The following is a 24,541-nucleotide window of genomic DNA, read 5'->3' as shown; positions in this document are numbered from 1 at the left end:
ATCTAGAATCATTGTTGCTCACTCAGACTAAAATATTAGGCCTATAATACAGAAAATAATAAATGGCTTTGGTCATCATTCTAAGAGCATCTCTATAAGCGAGGTAATGTCGTTTCCTCTCAATTACTGAGTAAAATGCAACAGTGCAGTGATGATTTGATCCAATCGCGTTATCAATTTCTGCACCCACATGTCATAACGTGGGCATTAAACTCCTGCGTGCGGATGTAACTGAGCTAAAATGCACATCGGTTTGTGTAGGTGAAATCTAATGATCTATACTAGAGGAAAACTTCCTTCCTGAACGCTGTAAATTTTCATGCGTCAAACGTTTCGAGAAGGAATCTACAGTACCGTAAACAAGCCTATGCTTTCCTCTGTCCCAAACCTGGCGACATTAACTCCGCATTCACGCTTAAAAGCGCATAAAAACAAGTCATATATCTACTTAATAATATGATTTAAAAATGAAACAAAAAGTGCTTGGAGGGTTATGAAATTCAACTGGCTATAAAAAAAGATGATTATCAAATCGTCTGTTTTAATCTCAGCTTTTACTTTTTTCTAGGTTGTATTGAACACACACACACACACACACACACACTTTGCTTGAAAAGATTATGCAGCAAATAATATAAAACGTATAGGTGAATACGATTATTACAATAACATAAGTAGTTGAAGGAATAATAATAATAATAATACATTTATATTTTTAAATAATTCTTCAAAGCTTTAATTAGAAGCCTACACTGTAACATGAGAATAAACATGTTAAAAATTGAAAGAAGTGTGAAGATACCGCGAGGACAGCACAAATTAATAATGCAGCCTTTTCTCTGTGAGCCACTGACCGGGTCACTGCTGTCTCGAGGCAAAACAGAGGTCAAGAGGTGAAAGGTGAACTCTGGAGTAACTGCATATATTAGCAGGCTCAGGCATGCAAGTCGTGCTTCGTGCATATAGGTTTCCTAATATAGCGAGATGATATGTTTTCAGTAGGCCTAAGTCGCACAAATACCTCCAGAAATATTTAAAACAAGCCCTCTGGAGGAACGTTTATTTCAATTAATTTTATTCGCCTTTATATGCTATTGTTTGTTTGATTAACGCATCTCGATTTTAAGGCTGCTTGAACATTTTTAGGACATTTAATATAATTTAACAAGACTCGTTTTCACGGTTCAGATAATTTTCTCTTCACGAGACTGCCGTGCTTTTGTTGGAGAATTTGCTTGCTTTGATACAAGGATGCAAAACCCTTCAAATTAAACTTATATTTTACGCAGAACAAAAATTGAATTTTCATGCAACAAAAAGATAGCTCATTTAAGGAATAGTGTTATTGTTTTGCAGATTAACATTGTGAAGAATCTAGCATGTAGTCTTTTTATTTTACTATTGATACTGATACTTGATATTGATACTATTTCATTAATAATGAAAACAATGAGTGAAATTAAAAAGATGGCTTTCGTTCAAATGCTGTAATTACTTAACCCATCAAGGCAAATCAATTAAAAGGCAATCAGCTTAAATCCACATCACATCGATAAATCGATCGTTTAGAAATGTCGATAATCCTCTCTCTCGTTCCAGATAATTCCAGCAAATATTTCTGTCCATGTCCGTCGAATATCACCAAACAAAGAGGCGAGATTTAGGATTATACAGGCCAAATAACGTCATATGTTTCTCCATAACATTTTAAAGTTACATTATGATAAAGTATGCCATCTAAATAAAATACACCCTGAATCTATATGCATTCAGAATGAAAACGGTGTTTAAGCCAAAGAATAATCAAAAAGCCTCACTTTATTCCGCCACCGTTTTTCTGTAGCTCTCAATGCACTGCTTTGATGCTATCAAAATGAGGAGTTGGTATCAGAAGGTTCAACCCGTGGCACTCGATTTAACCTCTTCCAGCAATAAATTGGTGAAAATACACGGCTAAGTGGAGGCACTTTGTACGTTGACAGCTCTTCGCCATTATTTAGAAAGACGAGTATCACCGATCATCGTGCAGCGCTCTTCATTTGCAGATAAAAGCACAAGCAGCATGAATATGACAGACACAGTATGTCTGCCAAACAGCAGCAAACCTGTTGAGTGTTTCTAAATGTGTGCAGCCTGACGTCTAAATATTAGATGTGCATTTTTAGATTTTTAACAAACTAAATCTGTTCGCGTCAGATGCAAGCTAAGAATGTTTTATTCCACGCATATTTTTTTAAATAGTAGGCTAATGTAATAACAGCACTTTTGCTCAGATATTCACTTCGCTGCTTATTAAAAAAAACAAAAAAAACAAAAAAAAAAACAAAGGCATTATTATGTAGAGATGTTTTGACGAATGCAACCACGTTTTTGTTTTTAGAGCGAGGAATAATAATCAAATGAGACCAGTGTCAGAAATATTTATTATTATTATTATTATTATTATTATTATTATTATTATTATTATGAACTGATAATTGCCCCCTAGGCATTTTTACTTTTGTGAGGGCATTTTCTTTGTATCATACATAAAACATACAGTATGCTCTACATTTTAGTCAAATATTTTAACCCATACTAACTAAATATGCCTAGGATGTAATGGCATAAAATATAGGTAGTTTGGATAAACACACACACACATATATATATATATATATATATATATATATATAAATATATCATAAATTGTCATAAATTTCCCTTGCACCCCCCCCCCCCCATTTTTTTGTCAATATTCTAAATATCTGGGGAATTTTTGTCACTTTTTTTACCCTGATTATATCTATTAATATATATTAACGATTGATTTTCTGATATTTAATAACAGAAGAAGATTCAGATTGAAAAAAAAACATATAGCATATAAACAATTATTTTATTTTAAAGTAAGAAATAACTGTTAAGTTCATTTTAAATAAATCCGCTTGCTTCAACAGGTGAGCAAACTCCTTTTTTATCATAGCAAGTTACTGCTTTATTTTCTTAAACAATTGGATCTATATTAATAAATATTTATGTTTGGTGGCAACCTTTATTTTGGGAGTGTAAATGACAGTTCACTCTCTCGTTATAACGCATGATATTCACGTGATCGTTCAGATTTCTGTGTAGCCTATAGCAGCCGTCCCAACAATCTTACCCTGCTAGAAATGATCTTTTGTCAGGAGATGAACAAGTGTCTGTTTCTTTCGAGTCCTCATCACACCCAGAAATCAGCTTTAATCCCGGAAATAGGCCTTCCCGCAGCATTTTCTTCTGTTTCATGCGCCTGTTTTGAAACCAGATCTTCACTTGTGTTTCGCTCAGTTGGAGAGTGTTTGCGATCTCCTGCCGTCTAGCTCGAGTCAGGTATTTGTTGAAATGAAACTCCTTTTCCAGTTCTGTGAGTTCTTTGGTCGTAAAATTTGTTCGTGGTGCTCCACTCGAGGGGTCCTCATCAGGATCTCGTGCGTGGTCAGTCTTCAGATCCGGGTCCAGATGTATCTTAGCTGTGAAGGCAATGCAATAATAATAAAAAAAATTAATAAAAATAAAAGCTCTACATTTTTTTAACAAGCTAGCGAATAAATATTGGTCAAATTCAGTGCTTAACATCTTTACATGTTATTTCACGTTTGTATAGCCTAACAAAAAATGAATAGGCCTAATAATATTTTAAAACAGAATGTCAGTGTGTCATTAAAAATGTGAATTTTATCATCTCAGATCGAAGCAAATGTCAGCTGCAAATTTGTTGAAAAACACGTTAAACAAAACAAGTCAGTTTTTCTTTTACTGTTAGGCTATACAACTGCTAAATATGCATATAAAATATTATTGGCATTTATTAATGATGCTTTTTATTTCAAGCCACACACAATTGGAAACCAAATGATCTTATTTACAAAGCAGCAAGTTATGAATGTAAAATTATATAAACTATAGGGTAAACAATTAAAACCTTCATTAAAACGTAGCTAGAATGAACTATCACAGTCTATGTTAGACTGATTCAAAGTGGGTTTAAGTGATATTTGCACCAGTTTATTCACTAAAATATGCCTGTAGGTTAAGTTTAATATATTTGTAGCTACTCATTTGTAAGAGAAAGAGTAAAATCATTTCAATTTTGATGAGTTTGTTTAGATATATTAAAAATATAGTCTCCCGGATGCCACTTACCAAGTACACATTTTAGAAACTATAATTACATTTTGATTTAACATTTTTGTTTTCAATAGCAGAAATAATATTTGCCAGGTTTCCAGTCACTCATTCTGCTGCAAGTAAGTTTAATAGTGAAAGACTGTGATTGCATGACCTTCACCTGAATGCAGAGATCCTGTCTGTATCATCTAAACAGAGGAATGTCTGTCTGTTTGCACCTCACAGATGACTGCAACACAAGTGCCAGATGCACTGTCCATCACGGCTTGCCATAAAAATCTGCCAAAGATGCTGCTTTCCAGTTTGGTGCTACATGACTACTTTGCCTAACCTAGTATGCCCTGTAAATTAATTGAAAACCAAGTGCATCCAAATCTGCCTTTCTTTGTTAATTTAAAATAGCATTAAATCTGCAGTTTAACCGAGCTAGCCAACTAACAGCTGTTGTAAGGAAATCAAGCTCATGTTTTGTTGTTTGCTTGTGGTGTTTGCTTTTGGAAACACAGGAAGTTACACATTCCTTTATGGCACACACACAGAGGCCAGGCGGGAAAATCCCCTGGAGTGATAGAGGCGCACTGAGCCCTCACATACTGCTACAGTTGCAAGTGTCTCTCTAACCTCTGTGCCATCTGCACACCGCGTGTGTGTTTGTAGTCATGTCATTGCAGTCAAGGACTTACAGTTTGAACAGACAGAGGACATATACAAAAACAAAAGTCAAACTGCACACTGTTTTGGTTGTGAATCTGACTAAAGGACCTTCTTTAGTAATTGCAAACAAAATGTTATGCATTTTTTCCCTTCTATTTTCCTGCATGAAGTCAATTAAATCGCTCTCCAATAAGCTGAATAAACTCTACATGTCACTAATAGCAAGCCTTCACCCTTTCTCTTCATGCTCAGAGCACAAACAGTTCATTATACAGTTGATTTCGAGAGCGATCTTTATCTCGCTCTCGCCGTGCAAATGAAAGTAAACAGAGATATGAAAAAAGCAATTGTAGGGTCACCTCTAATATTCACAAGGGACATTCTAACAATCAGTGCATTCACTGACAAATATGAAGTAATTAAGCAATTTCCTTAGTGTGCTTGAAAACACTGATGAATGAGTTACTGGATAATAGAATTGGCAGTCACCAGAAGGCATAAAGGAATCAAACGAAATATTTGAGGAATGACTTGCAAACTTGGAAATGGCCAGCCAGCCAGAGGGATGACGTGGCCCACTAAGCCTAAAAGAGAGCAGGGGATCGATACAGATTGCCTCGGTCATCTGGGCATCCAGCCCACAGTAATTCAGGTGCTGTCAGGGTATAATTGAAGAATGACGCACTGGGACTATGTGCACTGTACTGGGGGATCCAGTCAGACATTCTCTATAAGCTTTTATTCATGTTGAGCATAGGAAACATTTTGATGTTGCCCAGTAAGAACAATAACCCTCACAATGCATGGAATCTCTCACTTAAAGGGATAGTTCACCTTAAAATAAAAACACTGCCATCATTTACTCACCCTCATTACATTCCAAAACTGTGTCACTTACTTTCTTCTGTGGAAAAGTTTAGAAAAATGTCTCTGCAGTGGAATTCAATGGGGTCCCGTGTTCAATAAAATATCTTCTTTATTGTGCAAAAAATTAAAATGACACAGGTTTGGTTGACAGAAATTAAATTTTTGGGTGAACTATTACTTTAATAATGTTCTTTATCCCATTAATAATTTTTTTCCTTTTCTTTTTTGCATTACGTCATAATGAACCTATAAGTAACAGAGCAGACAATAAACATTGGCCCTGCCATTTAACATTTGACTTTGGCTGCTGTGCTGATGGGAGTATTATCTTAAGCACTTGTTGACAGACCTCTCATATGTCATCAAATATCAAGGCTTGCGATAAATCCAAACACATTAACCACAGAGCAAAGGTCACAATGTAGAGAGACCATTTTATACTCCTCTTTAAAGGAAAAGCTCACCAAAAAATTAAATCACCATTTTCTCACCCTCATGTCATTCCAAAACTGTATACATAAAAGTATACCCCCACCTCACTTTTTTTGTGTTCTGCAAAGGAACAAATGCATGCAATGACAAAAGGGTGAGAATTTATTTTTGGATGAACTATCACTTTAAACCTTATGTGCTTAAAGGGACAGTAATGTAGGAAAGAATGAAAAAAGTGTAACTATATATATATATATATATATATATATATAGAGAGAGAGAGAGAGAGAGAGAGAGAGAGAGAGAGAGAGAGAGAGAGAGAGAGAGAGAGAGAGAGTACCTGATATCAAACAATGCCTCTTTCATGTGTCTCTAGGTGAATGTGGGTGGACAGGCAGGAGAAAAAGAAACAAACAGCAGAAGCTCCAATACAGTAAACAAATTGTGAACTCCTGGCCTTGCCACCATTCAAGCTTTTGGGATTTGATATAGCAGGCCTCTCCATCCTATATCCTGACCACAGCTGTTGTTCATACGCTGGGCGATATAGCCCGAAATGACCTTTTCGCTGACATATTTGCCTGTGAGTTATTTTAGATCATCAGTGTGGCCTGGCCAGACATTCTTCTCCTTGACAGTCTGGAAACCATATGAATGCTGTATTACTGATTTGTAGGAAATGACAAATCAAACAGGGCTCTTCTTGGTTTTACCATCAACCTATTACATACATTGTGATTTATTGAGGGGGGTAAACGATTCACAATTTAACACAGCTCTCACAACAAACATTAAATACTTTGACATAATACAGGTCAAATGTCATTGAGCATGACATTTTATGAGCACATGTCAAGTAACTCACATTTGAACTGCATTAAACCCAGACCTATCCAATCATTATTCCAGTTAAGGATTACGCTGAGATTCTGACAGACATTTTCCAACATTCAATATAGAAAATTAATTGCAGCATATAAACATTGGTCTCTATTAAGATTTAGGGCTCTGTCCAGGAAAGTTTATTTGGCTCTGAATAGAGAGAGCTAGGGGGTGCTGGACTCCTTTTAATATAGCCTGGACTGCTTCTTGTTAGTGAGAGGGTTTTTAACATTCAGAATAGAATGAAGTGTGCTATTTATAAAAATAGAGGAATTTGCCTGGCATGTTGTTGCTGACCCATATAAGCACCAGAGCAGATCTTATATATTCGACTCTCCTTACATTTTTAAAGGTTTTTAGCATGCAGGCAGCCTGATTTGTGAAGCAAAAACTCCCTGTCTCTGACACGTGCCACATCTGCACAGGATGGGCTGAGCTTCATACTTTTGCTACTTTTTGTGATTATATATAAAGTGATTATAATGTGATATATATATATATATATATATATACTATATATATACACACACACACACACACACACACACACACACACACACTGCCGTTCAAAAGTTTGGGATCAGTAAGACTTGTAATGTTTTTTAAAGAAGTCTCTTATGCTCATCAAGGCTGCATTTATTTGATCAAAAATACAGAAAAAAAAATCAATCTTGCAAAATGTTATTACAATATAAAATAATGGTTTCTATTTTAATATCCTTTAAAATATCATTTATTTCTGTGATACAAAGCTGAATTTCCATCAGCCATACTCCAGTATAAAATGTCACATGATCTTTAAGAAATCATTCTAATATGCTGATTTGTTATTAGAATTATTGTGCTGCCAAATATATTTTTTGGAAACTGTGATACTTTTTTCAGGATTCTTTGATGATTAATATTCAAAATATAAAACTTTTCTATTAATATAAATCTTTGCTATCACTTATTATCAATTTAACACATCCTTACTGAATAAAAGTTTTAATTTTATTAAAAAAAAAAGAAAGAATAAAATTTTCTGACCCCAAACTTTTGAAGGGTAGTGTATATTGTTAGAAAAGATTTATATTTTAAATAAATTATATTCTTTGTAACTTTTTATTCATCAAAGAGTCTTGAAAAAAAGTATCACAGGTTTCAAAAAATGTGTGTATATAAAATATACTACCTTAGCATGTAACATTTTATTTTTCAAGCACATTGAGGTTTTAGGTGATCATATTTGCTAAACCCTAAACCTGACCCTTTATTTAAACCTGTTGATATGGGTTAATTTAAAGTAAAACATTATGTGGTTGATTTATGAGTCAAATACTGCATAACACTTGAGATGTTCTCACAACTGATTATGTTTTACTGTATTTGTGAGTACAGTTTTACAAATTTGGCCTTTGCAAGTACAGACAAACTTGAAGACACGCACAACCTCCAATGATTCATTTGTGCTAGCTGAAAAGTTCTTGTTCTACTTAGTATACACTACTTTCAGTCTGAGAAATTTGAATATATATATATATATATATATAAACAATCGCATTGTATTTTAAATCAAACCACTAGAATTTTTAAAGCTGAGAAGGCAGAGATTTTGGCCAAAGTACACTCGGTCAATTCATCACTTAGCTGTAAAGGTGCGCTGCAGAAAAGTTTATCAAACTTAAAAACTAATCAGCTTACCTGTACGGGAGTGATTTCTCCTCACTCTCATCCAGTTGAAAGTCTTTCCACTTTGCAATGTCTCATTTAACGTGTTTAGAGCCTTGTGTCTGGTATTATTGTCCTCTACTGCTGGGTGAAGCACTGGGCCGTCGCATGTGTGCACATCGAGGTGCGTGTTGTTGACAGGGCCGAGTTCACAATGCGCGCCGGAGAAAGTTCTTAAAGTGTCTGAGGAAGGCGAGAAGCCCGTTCTGGAGAGACCCTGCTCACGGCAGCTTTGGAAGGAGGGGACTTGGGGTCGGATAGGGTTGCCTGGTCTATAGAAATCTTGATTATGGGGGAAGGGGGGTCTGGTCGAGTTAGCACGGCCAGGGTCCTCACAGGGCTTTGAACACGCGCCTGTGGCCGTGGCACTGAGATTCGTGAAATGATAACGAAGAAAATCCGTCTCGTTGTTGACACGTCCCTCCTCTCTTCTTAGGAAGTCAGTAGCTCCGTGGTCCTGATGCAGACGCGTAACTCCAGTAGCATGATAGCCCTTGATGAAGAGTGACGTTGTGTCCCTGAACCCTTGATAAGAATTCATGACTGCATCTTATATAGCCTATTCCAGATTTTCATCCTACGATGTAGGCTACGCGACAGAAACTCCATCCACAGACGCCACACATAGCGCGCAAAAGGACAGAGGCACCGATGTAGACAGGGACATGCCTTGTAGAAACATTCGATCGGTGATGGATGGGGATGACGTGCCCTCTAACTCTTGGCCAATAGCCGGACATCTCCCTCATCTGAGTGAGCGTTAATTTACCAAAGCAAGTCTGAGCGACTTATTTGACCTGCTAATAAGGTCTCGTGGAGTGTGTGTGCCCGAGCTTGTGCGAAGGGGGGGTCAACATAAGTAGCTACTTCTTTTCATAATGGATAATATTGAATGTCATTAAAGCGCTGAGAATTTTGCACAAATGTCAAGGCAAGTGTGACATTTAGAATATAAATAAATAGTTTGTTTCAAACCCAGATAAAATTCTTTTTCTCCAGATTAATTATTTTTATTTACTTTACTGATGGCTGTGTATTGTGTTTTAATTTAAGTTTAGCATAAAATTGCGGAATATTTTTGTGTGTGTGTTTCTGTAAAGTCCAGTCCATATCTGCTCTTCAAATTAGCACTTAGAGAAAATCAATGACGTTTTTAGTCAGTATAGCGGCCTTAGGTTATACCCGAACTGTATACAGCTCAGGGAATAAGGTCTTAAGCCATTGTCAATAGTTGTTAATAAGACAGTCATGGATCTTGTGGTTCACGCATATTAAATAAAACGTGACTGTTGCGTCATTGAAACGCTGAAAAGAAACTTTTAGACACGTCCTTGTTGTAGCTCTCAAACCTTTACTCGTCCAGGTAACCCGTTACCCGGTAAAGTTGCATTCCATCTTCTTTCATATTCCGATTATCTTTAAAACACAAACATGTCTTCTCTCTAGATTCTTCGGAAAAACTGAAACTCTGTTTTGAACTCTAGACCATAGGGAATCTAACATAACAGCTAAAATCATGTTAAAAGGGAATTATCAGGTAATAGTATGAGATCTCTGAGTGATTATGTGTGCTCTAAACAGCTGTCGTTGCAGGTCATTCGTCGGTCAAATGATAATTAGCAGCTGCCTCCTCTGCAATAATGAACCTCTTTACACAACAAACTTTTTATTTATTTATTTAGTTTAAGATTTGTTCATTCTTTCTAAACAATTAGCAAGCCAAACGGATAAGATTATTACATTGTTTCATTTGTTAAATAGTTCATTCATAAAATAATATTTAAAAATTGAATAAAGCAAAGTACAGGGAGTTTTATTATAACTTTATTATAACCTACAAATGCTGGCTTTTATATTGCCTACTGCATAAAAAAAAAAAAAAAAAAACTCATTTTCATTAACATGCTGATTTCATTAACATTCTTGTAATTTAAAGTAAATGTATGAAATTTAAAACATTAATAAAATAGTCACAGGAGTAGTTTTTGACTAGATCTTTCTTTCTTTCTTTCTTTCTTTCTTTCTTTCTTTCTTTCTTTCTATTTTCTTTTTTATTTCTTTTTTTATTTTTTTTTTTGTCATGTGCAATAATTTAATCAGATTATTAAATTTGAGGGAGATTAAATATAGGTATGGAATATGACAATTAATGCTCAATTATTCTATAATTTTTTTTCAGTTAACATAAATGTGCATATGGTATCATCTTAATAAACTGGTTCAATTTAAGTCACAGTAATAAGAAATAGTTCCTTAAGATACCAAGTGTGCATTTGCACTTTTAAACCCTCACTCAGTTAATCTTAACTGTTTGCATGTTTTAAGTATAATGACTGTTTTACATATACGTTCCATAATATTTTACAGGTGACATTCTAAAGAGTTTCACCAAAGTCATCGACCATTAGACAGAGATAACCAGAGATATGACCTTTATAGGTTATCAGGAGTACAACACTCTCACAGCTTTTTAGTCATAGCATTTCTATAGATTTTCTAGAAAGTTTACTATCATAGTCTTATTGGTTCAAAAGATTTCAACACTGGATCAAGATCAGAAAATAGAAATACTTAGACATGTACAGAAGCCACCATCTTAACATACATTTGCAACACATTTACATTTTAGGACACAAAACATATGCACAGAAGTCATTGTGGATAAAAGTGTCAGTGTTTTCTAGGTCTAGGACTGCTGTTTATGCCATGCTGAGCTTCTGGATTAAAATTGAGGTGATTGTGTTAATTTTAGTTGTATTTTAAAATACATAAAATGTGTTTTAATAATGAAATGGCAAGTGTTAATTAGGAAAGCAGACAAAAAAGTAATAAAATGATAATAGACCTAATAGTTATGATCTTGTTTGCATTTAAACTATCATTGCAACTGCATTTGAACTACTGCACAGAACAGAAGAAGGGATTTCCGCTTATATGACCAATAAAGAGTTTTACTATAGGGCTCTGCAGTGATTAAAAAACAATCTCAAATAATCAACAATGTATAACTGTGCACTCGCAACCCCAGAGATCTGGTCCCAGCTGGAAGAATAAATGGAATTCTACGGGCAGCGATGCACTGAATGACGGAGTGCAATATATCCCTTCCCTCTGTACATTTGCATGGTACACTTATCCATCTTCATGTCAGCTGTGGGGTTACCCAGGGTTCACGCGCTAGCTTGTTTCTCTCCTCTCCGCTCAATAAATAAATCTCTGCTGCTCTCTGTTTACGGGGGTGAATATAAATTTTGTTTGCAGTCGATCGCGGGCCTGTGTGAAGGCATTAGAAATTGTATTTCTGTAATGGGTTTCAGCATGAGGAGGTGGGGATGGGGGGATATGGGGGGGCAGGAGTTGCAGAAGTGTTTGACTGCAGGGTAGGAAAAAAAAACAGGTGTGTGCACTACTCCACCTCAATAAGATTATACACACTTTTTTTATAGTCCAGATAAGATACATTTGCTCGAGGCTGAATTTACAATGGATTTAAACTGAATTTTAATGTTATTTACTTTCATTTTATAGAGATCAAATATTAAGGGTTTATTCGTTTCTCCTCATGCCATATGTTTGATTAGTATGAATCGTGAGGGGAAGCGGTTTTCAACATGTCTCCATGTGTTTTCCACAGACGTTTGACCTCAGTTGAAAAGCTCCGGGTAAACAAGTCATCGCAAGCGTCCCCCCTTCAGTTCCAAACAGCTTGTGTCCCATCAGTACGTGTGTTTTGCCAGGATGGATGACAGGAAAACAGTCTCACCTTGTGTTCATAATAGGTGAGGGAACATTTATTTTCCTTATTGACTGGAAAGAGCCCAAATAATACCAGCTTGCCACATCTGAGCCGTTTCCAGCCACATCCTGCCATCTACTATTTATTATAACGTGTGCATCCCAAGCACATGCCTCTCTCTGTGAAGTAATTGCATGCATGTTCACTTCTCCAGCTCTTTATAACTACAGGGTGATGAAAATTCCAGTGTGGTACAGGTTGGGATTTATTATGATTTGAATGCATCACTCTTCTCAGAGGGGAATGTCACTCTGATAACCCGATCTGTCTTTGGCGATCCTCCCACCAAGCTATGGGATCATGGCAACGATGTGGAGGTCATATCATTGGCTGATTTTGACCTCTGACCCCTTTGACAGAGCTTTGGAATGATGACTTGCAGCCCTGGTTTAACCCTAGAGGACTGTCGGGCCTAATTATTTCTCAACTTTGAGCCCTGAGAATGCCAGAAGTGAGACGTTGCTGACAGGTGACTGTCACCACTGGCAGTAAGGTCATTGCTGCTAATGCAGAATGGACCTGTCTCAGATGATTGGTTAAGGGCTGGTAATCTATGCACTTGCGTACACCTCTTACTTTATCACTGGGGAACATGTCAGAGAGGAGGCAGAATGAATAGCGGTCTGGCCTAGAAAGCATTCAGAATTGAATTATTAATGTATTTTAATTGAGGCAGCCAGCAGGATGCAGAGTTGCAGTTTGAAGTTTAATGTACGTAAGTAATACTAGTTGAAATTCAAAGAAATTGATATTATAAGATATTATTGATATTATAATTTTTAACTAGAAAAATAAAATTTGTCAGGACAAACCTGAATGTTGGATTACCCTTGTTTTTTAAAAAAAGACATTTTTAAAATTTAAATGTTTATAGACAAATAGATAGCTAGAATATAGTAAAAAAAATAATAATAAGGTTTTTCTGTGATGGCAAAGCTGAATTTTCAGCAGCCATTACTCCAGTCTTAGGTGTCACATCTGAAATGATTGCGATATTCCGAATAGGTGCTCAGTTCTTATCAATTATTATTGGTGTTCAACTATTAATAATGGTTATTATTATCTATGTTTGCAACAGTCTTTGCGGCTTAATATTTTTTGTGGAAACTGAGATACATTTTTTCAGGATTTTTCAATTAATAGAACGTTTTAAAGAACAGCATTTATTTAAAATACAAATTTTTTGCAACAAATTTCATTTGACAAACTGTCACTTTTGATCAATTTATTGCAGATCAATTTAATATCCCAAACTTTTAAATGTTAGTTTGTCATGGTTTCCAAAAAATATTAAGCTGCACAGCTGTTTCATACATTGATATTAAGAAAAGCAAATTATGCAAAAATGCAACGTAGAAAATTTAATTTTAATATATTTAATAAAATTTGAATATATGTAACTAAATTGTTGTTTTTACTTTATTTTTATTTAAATAAATCCTTGGTGTGCATAAGAGACTTATTTCAAAAACACACACACAAAAAAAATCGTAATTATTCCAAATTTTAGTGTAGGTAACTCAAACAGTACATTTAGCAACCCAAAGTTCATGGATTCGATTCCAAAGAAATCCATGAACTGATCAAAAGCAATGGAAAATGTGAAAGCAATGTATGGATGAAATAGATAAAAAAAATGTAAAGATAGACAAAGAGAAATATTGAGAAGTAAGTACAAAAGGAGTAAGAAAGAGCAATACAGAAAAAAGTAGTGAAAGAGGAAGACCATCAGGGAAGATGAAGCCTTTGATAACATTCACATCAGTAATTGATTGAGCACATTGCTGACAACGTGATTGGTTAAACTTGCAGTGGTGCATTTCAGTCAAGCAGCAGCAAGACATATAAGATGGATAACAAAGCACACCAAGCACTTTTAGGGAGTTTTTAGACTTGGTCTTTTCATGTGTTCTTAGTAATAGCTATCTAATCATGGAAACACCAAGTGCCCTCCAACATGCATTTGAGACAGATGCGAGAGGTGGAGGCGGTTTGAAATGCGCACAGTGCAGTTAATTGTAAATGCTTCTGTTTGTTAATTAATCCCAAATTCCCAAACGGTTTAAGTTCAGTCCATACAATCCACATGTGAGTAAGCAATCGTGGATAAGACACATGGATCAAGCATCATTGCCATATAGGACTAAGAGTCAACATTTTTACTGCCCACCATTAGCATTACCATTAAAGTTAATGGTTATATTTGCAAGTTTTATGTTTTACATAATAAAATAAAAAGAAATAGAATAAAATGTACACTACTGATTTTGAAATAAATCTCTTATACTCACCAAGGATGCATTTATTTTAATAAAAAATATAATTAAAAACATTAATATTGTGAAATATTATTACTTTTTAAAATAACTGTTTCTATTTGAATATATATTAAAATGTAATTTATTCCAGTGATGGTAAAGGTGAATTTTCAGCAACATTTCTCCAGACTTCAGTGTCACATGATCCTTCAGAAATCATTCTAATATGCCGATTTGCTGCTCAAGAAATATTTTCTTATTATTATCAAATTTGAAAACTTTTTGAATAGTTTTTGTGGAAACTGTGATAATTTTTTTCTCTTTAATGAATAAATTCAAAACAACAGTATTTTTTTTAAAATAAAAATCTGTCACTTGATAAATTTAATGCATCCTTGATGAATAAAAATATTTATTTAAAAAAAGTTTAGTGTATATGGAGTAATTAAAAATATTAATAAATTGTCATTATAAAAATTTTTCCATGATCCATTTTTCTTTGTTTGTTTTAAAGAATAAGCTTTTCTTTTTTCTTTTCTTTTGGACCCACATAAGTATTTTAGGAATATCAAAGTATCAGTATCATTGTAAGAAACCTTTACAAATCTTTCACTTTTTCTCTTCAGATGTTTTAGAGCAATGCATTGGATATCTGTCATTGTATTATGCCATATAAAGAGAGAGAAGAGGAACATTCTTTCAATTTTAGCATTCTCTAACAAACTGCTTGTTTTATTATCTTCAAGTGTACAACAATATGGATAATCGCCACTTGTAATAAAAGCTTCTTCTTTTTTTCTCACAGAAACAGAGTACATAGTGACCAGGTGTGCGGTAATGGGATGCATTGCTGATTCTTACAATCACACAGAGATCCCAGCAGGCATGTGTCGAAACAGCTCCGCCTCGTCTTATCCGTTTACTTCGCTTAGTGTAGTGTATGGCTGTAAGAATATGAATGCTTCTGGTCTTCACTTCCTACTTGAGCCCAGCAGGCAACAGCCCAAACAAAGTGACAATAAGCCATCTGTCGTACAAGCGTCGACTGCTGCACAGTCTCCAGTGCCTCCGGAGCTCCTTACTGGGGGATATTAGCAGGGTTAAACAGTCGGTAGGAAGGAAAGCTCTTGGAAAGCACAGCCATATGCTGCTTCTGCTTAACTGCACAGTCAATGAAAGCTTGCGTGAAATTCTTTTCTGTGAAGATGTTATGCTTTTGGTATCCATTTTTAAGGAAATCATCAGGTGATGATTAGGTTGGGAACATGTGATTTGATTAATAAACGTCAAAGCATATGTAACGGTAATTTTGTAGGAACCCTCATCAAGTTTGTGAGGCTTCTCATCTGTGTGACAGTTATCAGCCTTTTTCTCCATTTTATGTCACCAATCACCTTTAGCTAGAGCGTATTTAAAAAGCCATTGATCTTTAAAATGCAGTGCTTTAATATGACAGTAACAGTTGTACGTGACGCAGGAAGTCAAACTGTGGAGATTGATGAGGGCTTGCACGTGAATTATAATCCATCTACCTGAGTGATGCCTGCATTGTGTTCCATACCAGCAGGCCGACAAATAAATAAAACCCACAAAGGTGACACTAGGAATTGATACTTAACAATCCCTCTGAGCAACAAGCACTAGAAGTGGCTTTGACTGAGAGGAAAACTCCCCCGGAGAGACAGAGAGCGACAGAGAAATGGCAAAGCTAGGAAGGTTAATGGGAAAGAATGGACTGGATTTGCCAAAGGTCACACATACAGAGTCAGCACCTTGTTTATGATTAGAAGAGGTCTGAGCACAGCTTGTGTTTGAGCGGCTTAATAAAGCGCTTTAAATGACTATTGATTCATGGTTCGGAAAGACAACTGTGAATCTACTATGAGGTGATTACCTATGTTAGCATAAGATCCAGCGTATTTAATCCTTAATGAGAGGCTGTATGGTAAAGTGTGGTCGCAGAGGTTGATCCTATCCTTTTTAATTGGCCTGAGGACATATATTTCATCATAATAAATAATGTTGTATCTTCTAATTTCTAAAATTGTAGTCGGTCATGAGATGTTTGAAGACAAATTGTGAATTTTAATGGCCGGTGCACCATCTCTTATGCAAATTGACTGTAGAATTAATTGATTCGATCCAATTTCCAGATCCTTAACTAGATTGTGGGATTACTAACTAAATCTGGAATGTGATGTATGTATGGTGTCCTGTGGGCCGTGTGGTGCAAGGCCTTAACTTGCTGTTCTGCCAATTTTTCAAAAATTCCCAAGAATTTATTTGGAGCGTAGGCCATAATCTCATTCCCTTCGCTGAAACGGGATGTGAATATGATGAGCAACTGATGAGAGTCTGTTAGTGCACTCAGTCTAGGTTAGTGCTATGGATCAATGCGTGACCCTATTGGGAAAAAAATGGGAATTTGGCAGAATTGACCTTTAGATGAAAATAAATGGAATTAGAGCAAATAAAAAGAAAGCAATATCCAGTTAGACTGGTAAAATTGCAAAGTGTATGAGTATAATTACTTGATGTAAGTAATGAGGTTGCATAGTTGTAATGATGATTTCCTCGTGAAGATATTGATACTGATAGGTTGCTGTGGAGAAAGTGTGGCATGGTGTGCTTTTGTTCAAGTATGCATGTGTTTGTGCACTCTAGCATTCATAAAGTCGTAGAATTTATATGCTACCCTCCGTATTTTGTTATATTTATCAGTGAAACTCAGATCTACTTATTTGGCTGATTCAGCAATATACATTAAAACAGAAACCTGTTTTTATTCTATATGTATTGTGAACTTTTTGCACTATTGATATTAAAGTTGCCTTATTCTGGTTGAATGATATATTTGTGCCATGTCATTGGTTATTGGCCGTAATTGTGAATTTAACAGAATTAGTAATGGATATGTATCGTCTCATATTTGGATATTTAAGTGCATGCTTGTTTTTGTGCATGCATATTTTTACATTTAGATTACCCTTTCCACCCTCAAATATAATCTTTAATGGCACTAATAATTTAATAACACTGTCAAATGTATTTTTTTTAAAAAGAATCTTAAAATTAATATACGATTTTCTTACAACCCCAATTCCAGAAAAGTTGGGATTTTTTTGTGAAATGCCATAAAATCAAGAATATGTTATTTGTTCATTCATTTATGTAATTGACGAAATTACAAAAAAAAAAAAAAAAAAAAAAAAATTCACTGGTCAACTTTATTTTATTTTGTAAATATGACCAGATTTTAAGGGCTGCAACACACTCCAAAAAAGCTGGGACAGAGGCATGTTTAACACTGTGTCACATCAACTTTAATAACATTTTAATTACAATGTTAAATTATTTTGGGAATTGAGGAATACTGGGAATACTAATTGTTAACGTTTTGCAAGCAAATTTTTTGTCTAGTCTTGCTTGATATTAGACTTCAGATGCTCAGCAGTTTATGGTCATCGTTGTCTGATTCTCCTTTTCTTGACTGATCATACGTTTTAAATAGGAGACAGATCTGGACTGCAGGCAGGCTGGTCTCTCTGGCACATTCACTTTGTGTCTACGAAACCACACTGTTGTAGCACATGCAGAATGAGACCTGGCATTGTCTAATAATCATGGACTTCCCATAAAAGATGTCATCTTGATGGCAGTATATGTCTCTGTACAATTCCAATATATGCCTACATGTCAGTGGTATCTTTGAACATATTCCAGTCAACCATGTCATTTGCTCTGCTGCTGCCCTATACAATAACAGTCGTTTTTGCATCTGTCGCTGATGAAAGTCTGGATAGTCCCTTTGGTCTTTGGGACTGCGAACTCGACAGACTCAGCGCACAGATTTCCACTGTCTTTTTGACTATCTGAGAAAAGCTCTGGCCCAGAGAACCCAGCAGCATCACTGCATAGAATTAATGATTTGTTTCCTCCTAGAGGAGCAGAGATTCAAGTTGCATTTATTGATGCAGCAGCCCATGTGGCTATATTTAACACTTCAGCATGACGATTTCTTATGCAATGCTATCTGAGGGCTCAAAGGTCATGCACATTAAACTGAGGTTTCCTGCCTTTCCCTACACAGACCGCGAGAGAAATAAACAGCAGTCAGTTGTACTAATTTACTCTTTAAGATGTTGAATAGCAATAATCATATACACTGTGTACATATTCACAATCAAAGAAATCATAACAATGCAAATAAAACATCCATATAAAGAGTGTAGGCCTGCGCAAAACAATAAACAAATAAAGGAATTATTCTGACAGATGCGAGCTTTAAGGATACATTTGTCAACTAGTTTTACAATTAGGTAGTGAAAAACAATTATTGCAACAGTCCGTGTTGGTCTCTACAGTCCATTTTAGACGTCCGATGTCAGGAAAGCGATATGAAACTGGTCTTTAGGCTGCAGTCCCAAGTCCTCTGATGCATGATGAATCCTCAGAGATGACAAATATCAGTGTATATAAGTCTATGATGTGTATTACTGAATATTTAGCCCGGTTGATCTGTATGGCTCTTGAAAATGGTTCTACAATAGACAAAATAAACTTAATCAGTAACAGAAAATTGCATAAATGTGGGATGAATGCTAGCTACACAACAGAAATGCTGAGTCATTACAGTTACATAATGGGCGATCATGTTCACCGCTAATATCTCTCTTAATCAGGTAACTAGAGCAGCAGCAGAACATCAAGTTAAACAGTGAATAAATGACAAGTGACGCACATTCAAGAATCATCACAAATTAAACTTCTGCGAGAAGTTTGGGATAATTAAACCCCATCCACGGCCAATCAAGATTACAATATTCTCCCCTGCAGTTTACAAAGCGAAGGCACTGCAGAAAGAGACTTTACTCCACCTTATTTTGCTGCTTTACAGGTGAGATTGCAGGACCACTACTTTCAGTCTGCCATTCCCGAACTGAACTGATTTACTCACGCGCGATTGCTGAATAAACCACGCCTCCTCAATTCAGTTTTAAAGACCAACATTATAGCTGTACAACCCTTATCATACAAGGAACACAAACTGAACATGGGCTTTTTTTTTTTTACAGTCGCCCCCAAATTTGGTAGACAAATTTGTCCAAATCTGCTGTGTAACATTTGTATCTTGCGGTAAAGCAGGTAGTCAAATCAATCAAGCAACTGGTCGAGTGTATGTTCTTTAACAACAGCTGTTCTAACTCTACCATCAGAGCTAGGAATGATGGATGAAACTGTACCCATGCACCAGAGTGCTCTCGGCAAGTGCTCATTAACTCATCAGCTCATCAACTGTGTTCCTGTGGCTCAGTGGTAGAGCATTGCTTTAGCAGCGCAAAAGGTTGTGGGTTCAATTCCCAGGGAATACATGTTAGGTAAAATATGTTAGCCTGAATGCACTGTAAGTCGCTTTGGATAAAAGCGTCTGCTAAATGCATAAATGTAAACTATAAGAACTACAGTTTCATTTCTGACATGCCTGTAATGTTGGCAGAAAGTCATGCACATTAGTGATCACTGAGAATCTGACTGTGTCTCCACCTCTTCCGACTGAGAAGATCATACTCAGGATAGACTACCTGAGGTAGGGAGGAGTCATGCTGCCCCATGAGCAATAAAATCAGGAGGGTGTGGTTTGGCTGTTGGCTGTGGGAATGGAGCGAAGCCAGAGGAATTAATGATAATGTATGACACCTGCAAGACACACTGCTCTCGTCTTACACTGTCGTCACTCCTCCTTTTATCCTTCCAGAGCTCCTCTGTGGGACTTGAGACCAGTGAGTGGCACAGGTGACACGCATTATCATTAACTCCACCATCCTCGCTCCGTTCCCATGACTCTCGGCCCCACCCCACTTGTGTGCGGTAGATCTTGCGCATGGTGGCTTCACCTTCATGGGGAAGTCGTGGCCTTATGGTTAGAGAGTTTAACTCCTAACACTAAGGTTGTGGGTTTGAGTCTCGGGCCGGCAATACCACGACTGAGGTGCCCTTAAGCAAGGCACCGAACCCCCAACTGCTCCCCGGGTGCCGCAGCATAAATGGCTGCCCACTGCTCCTGGTGTGTGTTCACGGTGTGTGTTCACTGCTGTTTGTGTGCACGTTGGATGGGTTAAATGCAGAGCACAAATTCTGAGTATAGGTCACCATACTTGGCTGTATGTTACGTCACTTACTCACTTATTCATCTTTTTGGTATGGCTTGTATGCCAAAGTGTCAGATTTGCAGTGCCATATCAGTCCGAGGGTACGTTCCTGGGGATTAGCCATTTCTTGACTAAGCCAAACCTCATTGCTCGTTGATTTCAGCTCAGAAGGAAAGTGGAAAATTACATATGAACATTGCTGGCCCATTGTTGCAACTCAAATCCACCCTCTATTAGATGGTGCTGTAATTTGTTTACTAGTTTCTTGGCTTGTTCTTCATTCAGGACACTTCTTAGAGAGTTGTCTATATAGAATTTGTTATGTTTTTCAGCAGATTGACGCACATCATCTCTGGGCTCAAGGTAGTTCCCTACATGCGACTGAAGGGCAAATGTAGCACAGCAGGGGCTACATGTGGTTCCAAAAGGCAAAACTTCCCACTGATAAACTGTTGGAGATCTGAGGAAAGGCTTGTCTGCATCAAGGAGGCAAACTTGATGAAACATGCCTCTTTTGCCACTACAAACAGTGACAGGGTGCTCCCTGAAGCAGTGGAGTACTCCCAATAAGCTTCCCCCAAGAGTAGGCCCAGGTAAGAGGGGCTCATTTAGAGAATGGCTTTGGAACTCAAAAGAGCAATTGAATACAATACGGTCCTTACCATTATGATGGACTATATGGTGTGGTATATACCATGAATGAGGACTCACTCCACACTTCTCAGATGATAGAGGTTGATGTAGCCTGCCTGCAAAAACTTCTGAATTTCAGCATTATAAGTAGCAGCCAATTTTTTGCTCCCTGGATAATCGTCTCTCTGTACTACATAGAAGAGCAAGGACAGCTTCCTTCGGCTCATTCAAAGGGGGAAGTGACTCTTTCCAGAGCAATGGTGTAGCGTATCAATTGACTCCATCCACATTAACTCTAATGGCCCACAAGAAACAAAGAAACATTCCTGTGGCTGAAGACGAGGACATAGGAACCTTGATGTCCACCCAAGTCTTGTACGCACAGCTGCTGGTGATCCTTTAGGTCCCAACCTCACAGGCTCCAGAGGCATGATCAAATGGGGATAGTCTGAACTGATATGCACGAATGGGTGTGCTTGATTGATATCATGTAAGGCCAGATCTCTTAGGTAGCAATAATTTTGCTGCAAATCAGTGATGGTATAAGTATGTTGGACAAGATCCAGCTCTTTAGCTGTAAAGGCTCCATGAATTTGGAATGATCTGCCAGGTTGCATGGCTGGAGCTATAGAGAAGGACACTGAATTTCCACAGATGGTGTGAACCTCCTGCTTCACAGTATGAAGGGCTAGGTCTTCAACTGTACCTTAAAGGCCTAAATGTCGAGCGGCCTCATGCAGCAGAATCGTTCTCTCTGATCCGTCATCCAGTACCACATAGGTCTCTAGTGACTTGTCACCATTCTGAATCACAACCCGACTTGATTTAAGTAACACTTGCTTTCCGCTTGTGGTGCAGTCAAGGTACAAAGTCTGGGAAGTGGAACTTGCTGGATGGGCACTCCCTTCTGCCTCTTTTATGTTACCTTTACTGCTCGAATCAGAGTTGCCATTAACATCATGAAGAACTTCAAGATGTCTCCTATCACATCTCTTGCACTTAGCTTTCAAGGTACACTTTGAGGTCTGATGACTTCAGCCACATCTCCAGCATCTGTTGCCCATTTTTATTCCAGTTTTCGACCTGCTCCTTGTTCAAGGGCTTAAAGTTTGAGCATTGATTCATGTAATGCTGGATGGTATCGCAGAAAGGAACTTTTGGGCTTCTCCTGCATCTTGTCTTAGGACACTGACCCTGTCTTTGAATTTTCTGCTGACACTCCCTTCTGCTCTACCCCATGCAGGACAGTAGTCACCTTTCAAGCCATAAATCCAGTCTTATCTTTGCGAGGACTAAGCGTATCATGATCTTGGTAGGTACAGTACCAAGTTCCCTCTACCTGCACACAAACCTCATATTCAAGCCAGTCGGCCAAATCAAGCACAGAAGGAATTGGAGTCTGAAGAGGGTTAATAAATCTCTTAAAGTTGGCTCTTAGGTCGAAAGGCAGCTTGGCTAAGAGGCGAGATACATGAAACATGTTGCACATCTTGCTGCAATTGCTTGCTCTCCTTTCTCATTTCACAAATACAAGAGAGAACATTAGCATTTTTTACAGCATCAACCTGCTCATCTGCGAATGTAAGGTGTCTTTGAAGATAACTTAACTCATAAGCCCCTTTCACACTGCGATTCCGGCAAATACACGGGTAATGTGTCCCGGCATTTGTACCTGGGTCGCTAGATTTTGCACTTTCACACTGCCAGTGATTACCCGGAATATGTGCGTGCGTTCACACACAACCGTAAAGGTCCCGTGAAGACACGTGATATCAGGGTGTGACATGTAATGTACGAGTCGAAAACGCTAGGCACGTTAACTTTCATTGAAGCTGGTGAACAAACTCAGCTTCAGCGCGGAAAGTGAGGAACTAACTGATCTCTGCTTCGTTACAGTTTGCACATATTTGTTTCATCGCGAACGCTGATCTGCCTTCATAACACGCTAAAAGAGTCGCGCGATAATGCGCGTCATCACTACGACACGGCATTAGATCTGGCTTTTGTTCACACAGTGCTCGTTCCGGGACTGAACCCGGCAATGTTACTAGGTCCCCGACCCGGGTTCAATCCCGGAATCAATCCCGGGACGTGTTTGCTTTCACACAGAAGTCGACCGGGCAATGTTCCGGCAATTTGCCGGGTCCGACGTGCAGTGTGAAAGGGGCTATAGTCATGAAGATACAATGGTTGTCGAGCACTTCTACATGGCCCTTCCATCTCATCCTCTACCATTTTCTCTCTGAATCTGGACATCATTGCTGAGACGGTTATAGCATCCTGCTTGAAGGACCATCAAATGTTTGAAAGGAATGGTATTGCACAAATTACTATTACGGTGCCATCCATCTCAGAGGGTCAGTTTCCACAGTAGACGTCCAATGACTACGAGAGAAATGAAGAGCAGTCAGTTGTACTAATTTACTCTTTAAGATGTTGAATAGCAATAATCATATACACTGTGTACATATTCACAATCAAAGAAATCACAACAATCCAAAGAAAACATCCATTTAAAGAGCGTAGGTCTGCGCAAAACAATAAACAAATAAAGGAATTATTTTGACAGATGCAAGCTTTAAGAATACATTTGTAAGCTGGTCTCACAATTAGGTAGTGAAAAACAATTATTGCAACAGTCTGTGTTGGTCTCTACAGTCCCTTTAAGACGTCAGATGTCAGGAAAGCGATATGAAACTGGTCTTTAGGCTGCAGTCCCAGGTCCTCTGATGCACAATGAATCATCAGAGATGACAAATACCAGTGTATACAAGTCTATGATGTGTACTGAATATTTATCCTGTTGATCTGTATGACTCTCGAAAATGGTTCTACAATAGACAAAATAAACTTAATCAGTAACAGAAAACTGCATAAATGTGGCATGAATGCTAGCTACACAACAGAAATGCTGAGTCATTACAGTCACATAATGGGCGATCATGTTCACCGCTAAGATCTTTCTTAATCAGGTAACTACGCACTCATATTACGTAAATATAATGCAGCAG

General features: G+C 37.3%; 1 protein-coding gene and 1 long non-coding RNA gene across 2 annotated transcripts in view; one reads left to right on the top strand and one right to left on the bottom strand.

The window, feature by feature from the left end:
• LOC122135117 overlaps positions 1-17,555 on the top strand; it is a 59,477-nt gene extending 41,922 nt beyond the window's left edge. The window contains exons 4-5 of the long non-coding RNA XR_006153346.1: positions 12,329-12,473; positions 15,554-17,555. This is a non-coding gene — a long non-coding RNA (uncharacterized LOC122135117). The remainder of the gene's footprint in view (positions 1-12,328; positions 12,474-15,553) is intronic.
• On the bottom strand, positions 2,966-9,395 carry hoxc1a (homeobox C1a). The gene is made up of 2 exons (XM_019125767.2): positions 8,668-9,395; positions 2,966-3,491 (listed from the first exon to the last, which is right to left on the bottom strand). The coding sequence occupies exons 1-2, from the start codon at positions 9,233-9,235 to the stop codon at positions 3,139-3,141; spliced, it is 921 nt and encodes a 306-aa protein (XP_018981312.2). The 5' UTR covers positions 9,236-9,395; the 3' UTR covers positions 2,966-3,138.
• Positions 17,556-24,541: the final 6,986 nt, after the last annotated feature.

The sequence above is a fragment of the Cyprinus carpio genome, chromosome A23 (assembly GCF_018340385.1).
Source record: "Cyprinus carpio isolate SPL01 chromosome A23, ASM1834038v1, whole genome shotgun sequence".
NCBI lineage: Eukaryota > Metazoa > Chordata > Actinopteri > Cypriniformes > Cyprinidae > Cyprinus > Cyprinus carpio.
This window is presented reverse-complemented; position numbering and strand designations above follow the sequence as displayed.

Bases quoted from the DNA above. Each gene is read 5' to 3' on its own strand.
- hoxc1a (XM_019125767.2), bottom strand. From the start codon at position 9,235: ATGAATTCTTATCAAGGGTTCAGGGACACAACGTCACTCTTCATCAAG. The intron at 3,492-8,667 runs GTAAGCTGATTA...TTGCCTTCACAG, and splicing joins GAGAAATCACTCCCGTACAG to CTAAGATACATCTGGACCCG.